This window comes from Glandiceps talaboti, chromosome 15, assembly GCF_964340395.1.
Source record: "Glandiceps talaboti chromosome 15, keGlaTala1.1, whole genome shotgun sequence".
Classification (NCBI taxonomy): Eukaryota; Metazoa; Hemichordata; class Enteropneusta; family Spengelidae; genus Glandiceps; species Glandiceps talaboti.
Window position 1 is genome coordinate 835,421 of NC_135563.1, and position 13,774 is coordinate 849,194.

Here is a 13,774-nt window from a genome sequence, read left to right on the forward strand (position 1 = left end):
TTTTTGAACACACTTCGTAACTGGGTTCTTGATTTCCTATTGGATAGGCCTTAGGTTGTTAAAGTTGGATCACATTTTTTGGATTCAATCACACTAAATACAGGTGCCCCCTACGGATGTGTCCATCGTTTTGTGTCGTTTGTTTTTGTTCCGAGTGAACGCCACCTTCCCAAAGGAAAAACAATGGAAATAGAGATAAATAGCAGCATTTAGCCACTTTCACCACATCAGATTTTAATCAGACTGAACCGTAGCAGGCTTTATTCTGAATAATAATGAGTCACCATATTGAGATTTGTTGATTGGTGTAGCCGTAATAATTTGCAACTAAATGTCAATAAGACAAAAGAGATGATTGTAGACTTTAGAAAGTATAAAGTTGATCATATTCCTTTGACAATTCTTGATAAGGGTGTTGAAATAGTTCATACTTTCAAATTTCTCGGTACGCTCTTTTCTAATGACTTAAAGTGAGAAAGCAATGTTAATCATATTGCCAAGAAAGCTCAACAACGACTTTATTTCCTTCAACTTCTGAAAGGTTTGGTATTAACAAAGTTATTTTGACAAAATTCTGCCAGGCAGCCTTTGAGAATGTCCTTACTACCAGGCAGTCATTGAGAGTGTCCTTACTACCTGGCAGTCATTGAGAGTGTCCTTACTACCAGGCAGTCATTGAGAGTGTCCTTACTACCAGGCAGTCATTGAGAGTGTCCTTACTACCTGGCAGTCATTGAGAGTGTCCTTACTACCTGGCAGTCATTGAGAGTGTCCTTACTACCTGGCAGTCATTGAGAGTGTCCTTACTACCTGGCAGTCATTGAGAGTGTCCTTACTACCAGGAAGTCATTGAGAGTGTCCTTACTACCAGGCAGTCATTGAGAGTGTCCTTACTACCTGGCAGTCATTGAGAGTGTCCTTACTACCAGGCAGTCATTGAGAGTGTCCTTACTACCTGGCAGTCATTGAGAGTGTCCTTACTACCAGGCAGTTATTGAGAGTGTCCTTACTACCAGGCAGTTATTGAGAGTGTCCTTACTACCTGGCAGTCATTGAGAGTGTCCTTACTACCTGGCAGTCTTTGAGAGTGTCCTTACTACCAGGCAGTCATTGAGAGTGTCCTTACTACCAGGCAGTCATTGAGAGTGTCCTTACTACCAGGCAGTCATTGAGAGTGTCCTTACTACCAGGCAGTCATTGAGAGTGTCCTTACTACCTGGCAGTCATTGAGAGTGTCCTTACTACCTGGCAGTCATTGAGAGTGTCCTTACTACCAGGCAGTCATTGAGAGTGTCCTTACTACCAGGCAGTCATTGAGAGTGTCCTTACTACCAGGCAGTCATTGAGAGTGTCCTTACTACCAGGCAGTCATTGAGAGTGTCCTTACTACCTGGCAGTCATTGAGAGTGTCCTTACTACCTGGCAGTCATTGAGAGTGTCCTTACTACCAGGCAGTCATTGAGAGTGTCCTTACTACATGGCAGTCATTGAGAGTGTCCTTACTACCTGACAGTCATTGAGAGTGTCCTTACTACCTGGCAGTCATTGAGAGTGTCCTTACTACCTGGCAGTCAATGACAGTGTCCTTACTACCTGGCAGTCATTGAGAGTGTCCTTACTACCAGGCAGTCATTGAGAGTGTCCTTACTACCAGGCAGTCATTAAGAGTGTCCTTACTACCAGGCAGTCATTGAGAGTGTCCTTACTACCAGGCAGTCATTGAGAGTGTCCTTACTACCTGGCAGTCATTGAGAGTGTCCTTACTACCTGGCAGTCATTGAGAGTGTTCTTACTACCTGGCAGTCATTGAGAGTGTCCTTACTACCTGGCAGTCATTGAGAGTGTCCTTACTACCAGGAAGTCATTGAGAGTGTCCTTACTACCAGGCAGTCATTGAGAGTGTCCTTACTACCTGGCAGTCATTGAGAGTGTCCTTACTACCAGGCAGTCATTGAGAGTGTCCTTACTACCTGGCAGTCATTGAGAGTGTCCTTACTACCAGGCAGTTATTGAGAGTGTCCTTACTACCAGGCAGTTATTGAGAGTGTCCTTACTACCTGGCAGTCATTGAGAGTGTCCTTACTACCTGGCAGTCTTTGAGAGTGTCCTTACTACCAGGCAGTCATTGAGAGTGTCCTTACTACCAGGCAGTCATTGAGAGTGTCCTTACTACCAGGCAGTCATTGAGAGTGTCCTTACTACCAGGCAGTCATTGAGAGTGTCCTTACTACCTGGCAGTCATTGAGAGTGTCCTTACTACCTGGCAGTCATTGAGAGTGTCCTTACTACCAGGCAGTTATTGAGAGTGTCCTTACTACCAGGCAGTCATTGAGAGTGTCCTTACTACCAGGCAGTCATTGAGAGTGTCCTTACTACCAGGCAGTCATTGAGAGTGTCCTTACTACCTGGCAGTCATTGAGAGTGTCCTTACTACCTGGCAGTCATTGAGAGTGTCCTTACTACCTGACAGTCATTGAGAGTGTCCTTACTACCTGGCAGTCATTGAGAGTGTCCTTACTACCTGGCAGTCAATGACAGTGTCCTTACTACCTGGCAGTCATTGAGAGTGTCCTTACTACCAGGCAGTCATTGAGAGTGTCCTTACTACCAGGCAGTCATTAAGAGTGTCCTTACTACCAGGCAGTCATTGAGAGTGTCCTTACTACCAGGCAGTCATTGAGAGTGTCCTTACTACCAGGCAGTCATTGAGAGTGTCCTTACTACCAGGCAGTCATTGAGAGTGTCCTTACCACCAGGCAGTCATTGAGAGTGTCCTTACTGCCAAGCAGTCATTGAGAGTGTCCTTACTACCAGGCAGTCATTGAGAGTGTCCTTACTACCAGGCAGTCATTGAGAGTGTCCTTACTACCAGGCAGTCATTGAGAGTGTCCTTACTACCAGGCAGTCATTGAGAGTGTCCTTACTACCAGGCAGTCATTGAGAGTGTCCTTACTACCAGGCAGTCATTGAGAGTGTCCTTACTACCAGGCAGTCATTGAGAGTGTCCTTACTACCAGGCAGTCATTGAGAGTGTCCTTACTACCAGGCAGTCATTGAGAGTGTCCTTACTACCTGGCAGTCATTGAGAGTGTCCTTACTACCTGACAGTCATTGAGAGTGTCCTTACTACCTGGCAGTCATTGAGAGTGTCCTTACTACCTGGCAGTCAATGACAGTGTCCTTACTACCTGGCAGTCATTGAGAGTGTCCTTACTACCAGGCAGTCATTGAGAGTGTCCTTACTACCAGGCAGTCATTGAGAGTGTCCTTACTACCAGGCAGTCATTGAGAGTGTCCTTACTACCAGGCAGTCATTGAGAGTGTCCTTACTACCAGGCAGTCATTGAGAGTGTCCTTACTACCAGGCAGTCATCGAGAGTGTCCTTACCACCAGGCAGTCATTGAGAGTGTCCTTACTGCCAAGCAGTCATTGAGAGTGTCCTTACTACCAGGCAGTCATTGAGAGTGTCCTTACTACCAGGCAGTCATTGAGAGTGTCCTTACTACCAGGCAGTCATTGAGAGTGTCCTTACTACCAAGCAGTCATTGAGAGTGTCCTTACTGCCAAGCAGTCATTGAGAGTGTCCTTACTACCAGGCAGTCATTGAGAGTGTCCTTACTACCAGGCAGTCATTGAGAGTGTCCTTACTACCAGGCAGTCATTGAGAGTGTCCTTACTACCAGGCAGTCATTGAGAGTGTCCTTACTACCAGGCAGTCATTGAGAGTGTCCTTACTACCAGGCAGTCATTGAGAGTGTCCTTACTACCTGGCAGTCATTGAGAGTGTCCTTACTACCAGGCAGTCATTGAGAGTGTCCTTACTACCAGGCAGTCATTGAGAGTGTCCTTACTACCAGGCAGTCATTGAGAGTGTCCTTACTACCAGGCAGTCATTGAGAGTGTCCTTACTACCAGGCAGTCATTGAGAGTGTCCTTACTACCAGGCAGTCATTGAGAGTGTCCTTACTACCAGGCAGTCATTGAGAGTGTCCTTACTACCAGGCAGTCATTGAGAGTGTCCTTACTACCTGGCAGTCATTGAGAGTGTCCTTACTACCAGGCAGTCATTGAGAGTGTCCTTACTACCTGGCAGTCATTGAGAGTGTCCTTACTACCAGGCAGTCATTGAGAGTGTCCTTACTACCAGGCAGTCATTGAGAGTGTCCTTACTACCAGGCAGTCATTGAGAGTGTCCTTACTACCAGGCAGTCATTGAGAGTGTCCTTACTACCAGGCAGTCATTGAGAGTGTCCTTACTACCTGGCAGTCATTGAGAGTGTCCTTACTACCAGGCAGTCATTGAGAGTGTCCTTACTACCAGGCAGTCATTGAGAGTGTCCTTACTACCAGGCAGTCATTGAGAGTGTCCTTACTACCAGGCAGTCATTGAGAGTGTCCTTACTACCAGGCAGTCATTGAGAGTATCCTTACTACCTGGCAGTCATTGAGAGTGTCCTTACTACCTGGCAGTCATTGAGAGTGTCCTTACTACCAGGCAGTCATTGAGAGTGTCCTTACTACCAGGCAGTCATTGAGAGTGTCCTTACTACCTGGCAGTCATTGAGAGTGTCCTTACTACCAGGCAGTCATTGAGAGTGTCCTTACTACCTGGCAGTCATTGAGAGTGTCCTTACTACCAGGCAGTCATTGAGAGTGTCCTTACCAGGCAGTCATTGAGAGTGTCCTTACTACCTGGCAGTCATTGAGAGTGTCCTTACTACCTGGCAGTCATTGAGAGTGTCCTTACTACCAGGCAGTCATTGAGAGTGTCCTTACTACCAGGCAGTCATTGAGAGTGTCCTTACTACCAGGCAGTCATTGAGAGTGTCCTTACTACCTGGCAGTCATTGAGAGTGTCCTTACTACCAGGCAGTCATTGAGAGTGTCCTTACTACCTGGCAACTCAGACTACTAAAAAGACAGACTAGAAATATGGCTTTTCCCTTGATGTGATGGTGTCACTTATTTTCTGTAGAGATAATCTTTTAATCCTAATTAGGGGCTGTTGTTTATGTATGAAGTTGTGATGTTACGGTTTCATCACGTAAAGTAATGCGATATTTGGGCCTGTGGAACTGAAATAATTGTAGCGTTTGATGTGATTTTGAAGACTTTTTCTTCTGTGTTTGTACTTTTTTTTGTTCCGATGTTTAACTAGAAGCAAAGCTACAATTCCTGCATTGAACGTAAATGTAAATAGACTGAAGCCATTCAGATCAGAATCGCAAAGTTGGGTGATAGAGGGACTGTGGTTGGGTGGATTATTCTGCTAAATTACGCCTTGCCTGCCAAAAATTCAGACATTTCCTAACTCCAACATTAATTACGGAGCCTTCAAGACCCAAGAAGTGTTGAGAGCTAGAGGTACCCCAATTTCCGTCAAAATCGGCAAATGTAGCATTTCAATTTCCGTCCAGCAAATGTAGCAAGCATGGCATTCAGCGGGCAGTACACTGACATGTTGCTCACATTTTCAGTGTGATCTCGTCTATTTGGGTTTAACGTTACATGAATTTGTAACGTTTGCTTCCCCTCAAACATCAGAACGAAAAAATGGGCATAAAAACAAGAAAAAACTCTCAAAATCACAGCAAACCCTACACTCAGCTAGGGCAAGAGATATGTCCCAACTGGATGTTGACAGTCTGTCACACATCTAAAAACATGTTCCTGTGTATGTAATATAGTATACGCATAATGCGTACTTGTTGTATTGTTACCAAACACGTTTGTTGACGTGGATTTCGACAGTGAAATGTTAGGGCTTGATGACTGTCAATGAAATGAGATTTTTCAATAACTGACTTTTATGACTCCGAGAACAAGGATGACCATATCAACATATGATCGAAGATGACTGATCAAGTGGCGAAGTCAAAAAACTAACAGGCTACAAGCAAGGGTAGTAGAGGTAGAGTCGAAGTGTAGTTTATTTTAATCCCTGGCCTACAGTAGTATTCATTTTTCAAATGATCTTTCAGCAAAATGTAGCATGTATAACGGTATATCAATGGACGGTTCAATAATTCACATTGTGATTTACCCAAGATAAAAAACTTATAACATCATGATATTTGAATTCCGGTGTCAAAATCCTTGTAAAAATCACTTATTATATATTCATAAATAAAGGTTGCTAGGAACAAGCAACTTCAACAGGGCATAACTCAACAGCACATAACTCATCTGAAACTGCAGTGATTTTGATTCTGACTGCGCGGAGGTCTTCATTTCCGGTCATAGACTACACTTACTAACCTTTGACCTTTTTCCCGGTTCCGATAGAAACTGGTCGAGTCAATTGCAAAATATCGTAAAGACCCGAAGTATCATTTTGCACAACATTCGACAGTTTTTGGAAAGAGTTGAAAACAAAAGGCATGCTTGAAGAGTGAGCGAGACAGTAGGGAGAGGGATTAAGAGCCCCATTCACACCTAATACAATAGGTGTTTCTAGTCTGTTCGTCAGTGGTCTGAGCTGGCAGTCATTGAGAGTGTCCTTGCATTTTCCATTACAGTCTGGTATGGTAATACCACTCAAAGAGATTGTTTTAAACTTAATAGAATAGTTAGACAGCAGCTAAAATCATTGGCAATGAACTCCCATCCTTAGAGTTTCTTTTTACAGTCCACACTACTAGGAAGTCAAAGAATATCATCAGTGACATTTATCACCTGGCTCACCTGTTGTTTAATATGTTACCATTCGGTACACGTTATAGGTCTTTTAAAACCAAAACCAAAACCAATCGTTTCAAAAACAATTTTTATCCAACAGATGTTCGTATCATAAATGAGTCATAATGTTGTTGCACTGTCCTGTTTTTACTGAATGGATTCATTGTTTTATTAATCTGTAAATATTGTTGTTTGCAATATTATATTTAACTCAAGTTTTTTGTAGAACCACTACAAATTTCATTGTACAAATACATATGACAGTAAAGTATTATTATTATTTTTATTTATCTAATACCTAGTACTCTGTTTCTCATGACTGCAATTACAGAAGAAGTTTGCTGTAATAGTCTTTTGAACATAAAATACTGGGTCAAATTTCAGTTTACATTGCAATGACATTTTTTTCAATATCTAAGTGGGAACTCACAGATCTCTAATGTTTGATTATGCTGCTTCATCTGGATTTCTCATTATTATTTGTCCACTACTAATTTAATTACAAAGCTGGCTACTGAAAAAAACATCAAAAGGGAAACAAGTCTTCAGCATTCAAAGACATACAAAATGTACATGTAGGGACAAAGTGTACTATCATGTTAAAATTCAATCTATCAATTATCAGAAATATTAACCTTGTGGACAACTTTTGAATGAGGACCCTAGAGGTGACGTGCACACAAGTAAATATTAGAGAGGTTTAGATGCACGTATTTACGTGTGTTCTATATGTGTAGCGTCATAGTCACGTGATTCGAAGCAACTCAAGCGTTCTGTACCAAACGACGCTACGTCAAAATGGCGGTCTACACGTAACTGTGAATACGTGTTAAGTTTTTGTCATTTTCTTCTATTAAATGTCGTATTTTTATATCAAAGTTCGAAAGCATAACTTTGACCTAATTGTTTGGTTTTTGGTTTGAGTAGTTGCAGGAAAAATGGCAAAAATACGGACAAATTTAGAAAACAAAGGCATGTATCTGGCCTTCTGGACAGAAGATGGCAACGCATGGGTTCACATTTCACTGTTTTTCACCATTGTGTTCTGAATGACTAAACACAATTTTGTACGCTTCATTATGTGCATGCCTGCACGATAATGCTCCCGTAGGCGTACGCGGTCTAACGTGTATCTAAACCTCTCTAATGTCTCTAGATACAAAACTTCATCAGTTATTGACCAGTTTGATATTTGACCTTCAATACGAAGGTCAAGGTCAAAGGTTAGTATCCAGCTTGAAAGCTTACCTTGATAAACATAGGGGAAGACAGGTGAATAATGTCTGTCATATGTTATTGACCAATTTGATATTTGACCTTGAAGACGATGGGCAAGGTCAAAGGCTGTGCTTAACGAGAAATCTTACTTTTGATAATATGGGTGTAGACACTTGAATATTGTCTCTGTGTACTCAACTTCTTGAGTTATCGTAGAAAGACAAATTTCAGCTATTTAACCTTGAAAATGTTGGTCAAGATTAAAGATTAAGATCTCATTGGAAAGTCTTATAGTGTCTCCATGTATCAAACTTTTGATATGAGACAATATATATCAGCATATTCATTCATGTTTGTGACATGTTTTGGTTAAAATTGAGTCATGGGTGTCAGAGATATGGCTGACCATGGATGGATAGATAAATGGACAGACGGACAGACATTGCTTTTTCCTGTACCCCCTCCAGGCTTTACATGTAAACATGTACTATATAGGGAAATTTCTTTTTTGTTCAACATATACATAATCTAATCTATTATAACAAACAAACAAATAACAGGTGATCATACTTACACTACTAAAGTTCATACTGATAGTCAATACAGAAGTGTCTATGCCACTGCAATAATTGCCACAACGATACACTGTACCATTTAATTCATCTGCTGTTTTATCTAGTGCAGCTGTCAGGTTTGATGCATAGTCTGTCAGTTCAGTTTGTGTTTCTTCAACTCTCTCAAGGGTCGCCAGACTGTCATCCATATCTGGGAGGTAAAACAAAATCTGCTAATTTCATGACTGGGAGGTAAAACAAAGTCTGCTAATTTCATGACTGGGAGGTAAAACAAAGTCTGCTAATTTCATGACTGGGAGGTAAAACAAAGTCTGCTAATTTCATGACTGGGAGGTAAAACAAAGTCTGCTAATTTCATGACTGGGAGGTAAAACAAAATCTGCTAATTTCATGACTGGGAGGTAAAACAAAATCTGCTAATTTCATGACTGGGAGGTAAAACAAAGTCTGCTATTAGTGCTAATTTCATGACTGGGAGGTAAAACAAAGTCTGCTAATTTCATGACTGGGAGGTAAAACAAAGTCTGCTAATTTCATGACTGGGAGGTAAAACAAAGTCTGCTAATTTCATGACTGGGAGGTAAAACAAAATCTGCTAATTTCATGACTGGGAGGTAAAACAAAGTCTGCTAATTTCATGACTGGGAGGTAAAACAAAGTCTGCTAATTTCATGACTGGGAGGTAAAACAAAATCTGCTAATTTCATGACTGGGAGGTAAAACAAAGTCTGCTAATTTCATGACTGGGAGGTAAAACAAAGTCTGCTATTAGTGCTAATTTCATGACTGGGAGGTAACAAAAAAGTCTGCTAATTTCATGACTGGGAGGTAAAACAAAATCTGCTAATTTCATGACTGGGAGGTAAAACAAAGTCTGCTAATTTCATGACTGGGAGGTAAAACAAAGTCTGCTAATTTCATGACTGGGAGGTAAAACAAAATCTGCTAATTTCATGACTGGGAGGTAAAACAAAGTCTGCTATTAGTGCTAATTTCATGACTGGGAGGTAAAACAAAGTCTGCTAATTTCATGACTGGGAGGTAAAACAAAGTCTGCTAATTTCATGACTGGGAGGTAAAACAAAGTCTGCTAATTTCATGACTGGGAGGTAAAACAAAATCTGCTAATTTCATGACTGGGAGGTAAAACAAAGTCTGCTAATTTCATGACTGGGAGGTAAAACAAAGTCTGCTAATTTCATGACTGGGAGGTAAAACAAAATCTGCTAATTTCATGACTGGGAGGTAAAACAAAGTCTGCTAATTTCATGACTGGGAGGTAAAACAAAGTCTGCTATTAGTGCTAATTTCATGACTGGGAGGTAACAAAAAAGTCTGCTAATTTCATGACTGGGAGGTAAAACAAAATCTGCTAATTTCATGACTATACTAAAGGTACAAGTGTCAGTGTATGCATGACAGAAATAGATAAGTTTGTCAGTCTGGAGAAGAAAGAAACTTTTACTTCAAGTAAAACCACTCTAACCATTATTTATGAAATGTTGTTACTGTCTTATCTGATTAATGGACTGTATATACGACTCCTTCATGAGCACACAGAGAGAAGGTAGTACATTATTGTTAAAGAGCCTATGAAATGCTATTTTACAAATTGATATTTTCTTAGAATATGATAGAAGATGTTTTTTTAATGCCAAATGTGCATTTACTTTTTAGGCATAATATTATTTTTATATAATAAAATAATTGATGATTAAAGTATCCCAGAATGCAGCTGACAGGCTGCATTCAAGAAACAATACACTTTGGCTACTTTCAGATTTCATGTCACTAGAGGTACAAAGTCACATAATGTTGTGGTCAGCCATGTTTAATAGAGATTGAATGGTGTTCATCGATGTGACACACATGCATGTACTTCGGGTACAATAAGTGTTAACTATAAGTCATTGAGGATAGGTAAACGATGTGTTGTATGGGGATGATATGGCTGCTTCTGGATGTTTAGAGTGGGTGAAATATCAAAACTGGCAAGAATTTGGATGAGGCAAGTTTGTTGAGCTCGATTTTGCAAGGCATGGACATGGCCTTCTTCAGTGAATCCATAGACCCTCTATCATCTATGGTGAATCCATAGACCCTCTATCATCTATGGTGAATCCATAGACCCTCTATCATCTATGGTGAATCCATAGACCCTCCATCATCTATGGTGAATCCATAGACCCTCCATCATCTATGGTGAATCCATAGACCCTCTATCATCTATGGTGAATCCATAGACCCTCCATCATCTATGGTGAATCCATAGACCCTCCATCATCTATGGTGAATCCATAGACCCTCTATCATCTATGGTGAATCCATAGACCCTCCATCATCTATGGTGAATCCATAGACCCTCCATCATCTATGGTGAATCCATAGACCCTCTATCATCTATGGTGAATCCATAGACCCTCTATCATCTATGGTGAATCCATAGACCCTCCATCATCTATGGGGAATCCATAGACTATCATCTATGGTGAATCCATAGACCCTCTATCATCTATGGTGAATCCATAGACTTATCATCTATGGTGAAGCCATAGACCTTCTATCATCTATGGTGAAGCCACAGACCTTCTACCATCTATGGTGAATCCATAGACCCTCTATCATCTATGGTGAATCCATAGACCCTCCATCATCTATGGTGAATCCATAGACTATCATCTATGGTGAATCCATAGACCCTCTATCATCTATGGTGAATCCATAGACTATCATCTATGGTGAAGCCATAGACCTTCTATCATCTATGGTGAATCCATAGACCCTCTATCATCTATTGTGAATCCATAGACCCTCTATCATCTATGGTGAATCCATAGACCCTCCATCATCTATGGTGAATCCATAGACCCTCTATCATCTATGGTGAATCCATAGACCCTCCATCATCTATGGTGAATCCATAGACTATCATCTATGGTGAATCCATAGACCCTCTATCATCTATGGTGAATCCATAGACCCTCCATCATCTATGGTGAATCCATAGACTATCATCTATGGTGAAGCCATAGACCTTCTATCATCTATGGTGAAGCCACAGACCTTCTACCATCTATGGTGAAGCCATTGACCCTCTATCATCTATGGTGAAGCCATAGACTATCATCTATGGTGAAGCCATAGACTATCATCTATGGTGAAGCCATAGACTATCATCTATGGTGAATCCATAGACTATCATCCATAGTGAATCCATAGACCTTCTATCATCTATGGTGAAGCCACAGACCTTCTATCATCTATGGTGAAGCCATTGACCCTCTATCATCTATGGTGAAGCCATAGACTATCATCTATGGTGAAGCCATAGACTATCATCTATGGTGAATCCATAGACCCTCTATCATCTATAGTGAATCCATAGACTATCATCTATGGTGAATCCATAGACCCTCTATCATCTATGGTGAATCCATAAACCCTCTATCAGGGGCAAAAAATGCTTTTGCAACAAGAAAAATGGACCTTTTACAATAAGTGAGCTCTGTTTAAACTCCTCTGTATGTCAAAGGCAAGTCAAACGATGTAGCCCTCTAATGTTCATTACTGATTGGCCCAGAAAGGGGCGTTGACTAATGACGTCAGATGACCGCTACATTTAAAATTCACTGAAGCATGTCCCTATCACTAAACCCTGAACCATGGATCACGAAAAGTTCATGATAGGTTCCTGGTGAGTACACTTGTACGATTTCCAATACAACTGCAGTTTTACCATGTCAAACTGTGAATCTGTGTATACTGAAATTGATTTCATTTTTCGTGGCCCATAAAGTAGTGATGCTTCCGGGGGATTTGAAGGGCTTTCTTTATATAGGCGTAGTTTCGAACAGCCAATCGGCAACGAGCTGATTATTCAAAATAGCTGGACGTACAGAGGAGTTTATACAGGGTCGTGAATCGATGTCCCCCCTTGTCTCTTCCCCTTACATGTAGGAATATATATTAATCAAAATGTTGTTATATTTAGTCTGTAGACCTGGAAAACAACAATCTATGAAATATTACACGCCCCTGCAGGGATCACCCTGGCTCCAGAGCTGCATGAGCCAATGTCCCATTTGGAGAAAATGAGTGAGACAATTTGAAAACTGTGTGGGACGGAAGTAAAAATATGGCAACTGTATGTGCGTCATGTGTATATTATACTGGTATACACTGTAACACACACACACACACACACACACACACACACACACACACACACATATATAATTGTGATCATAAGCCTATGGATTTCATATCAACTTTCATACTAGAATTTGCTACTGTACAAATAAACACAGTACATACACATCAACATATTAACTTCATGAAACATTTATTTCATAGGAAAATACCACGTCAACGGTCTATAACTCCTATACTTGTCTTGCATTGTACATCATTGTCCTTAACTGTAGATTTCTGCAAAGGGAGCAGAACATTTCTCCCTTGTCCTTATCGTGACGCAAAAACGACCCATACATAGCCAGCCAATTATTTTGAAATTTCCGGTTTGTCTTGCGACCTACACCAGGACATACCCATTCTTCGTCCTCACTAGCGAATGTAGTCGAATCCAGATTAGTTCCCAGCGAAGGAGTAACTTTTGTACAATAGTCCAAGATAGAGCATTTGCGTTTCTTGGTCCCACTCGTACCAATCTGATATTTGATAGGCTGGTTTTCCTGTATTTACCTTTATTCCATCGTTATTGCGTCTTTTTCGTGAGTTTTTTTCCCCCGGGCGAATGCCAGTTTTTTTTCCCCGGGGAAAAAAACTCACAAAAAAGACGCAATAACGATGGAATAAAGGTAAATACAGGAAAACCAGCCTATCTAATATCAGATTTTAATCAGATTGCACTCGTACTGGCACCCGACGTCTTTGAAAGCTCCATTACGTACACATGTACGTGTGACTAATCAGTAATGAACATTTACTGTATCAACTCCGTTGATTTGTCGATGAGCGCCTGCCTTCATGTCGGCAACCAATCATAGACACTGTTTGAAAGGGGCATGATGCAGATAAACCTTGCCGACTGAGGGCAGCAAAAGACATGCGTAGTATGCGCCTTGTACGTTAGTAGTAAACAAAAGCTTAGATATGATGTCGCGTATCTATCACAGTGACGCGCTATTAGTATCGACGGTGCGATTTTGTGTCCCAATTGAGTTTTCTGGACGCGATATTTTTGTTTTTACAGCGCAAATAGCGCGTGATCGCGGCCCAGAGTGATCCCTGCCCCTGTGGGCTGGACGATGTTACAGTAATGTTGGCAAGCATGTTTTGCGCA

General features: G+C 41.1%; 1 protein-coding gene across 6 annotated transcripts in view; it reads right to left on the reverse strand.

The window, feature by feature from the left end:
- Positions 1–13,774, reverse strand: part of LOC144446079 (prominin-1-A-like) — a 205,878-nt gene that overhangs the window by 119,213 nt on the left and 72,891 nt on the right. For all 6 annotated transcript variants that reach the window (XM_078135771.1, XM_078135770.1, XM_078135772.1 and 3 more), the window contains exon 7: positions 8,472–8,662. In XM_078135771.1, coding sequence (XP_077991897.1) covers positions 8,472–8,662 — 191 coding nt within the window. The remainder of the gene's footprint in view (positions 1–8,471; positions 8,663–13,774) is intronic.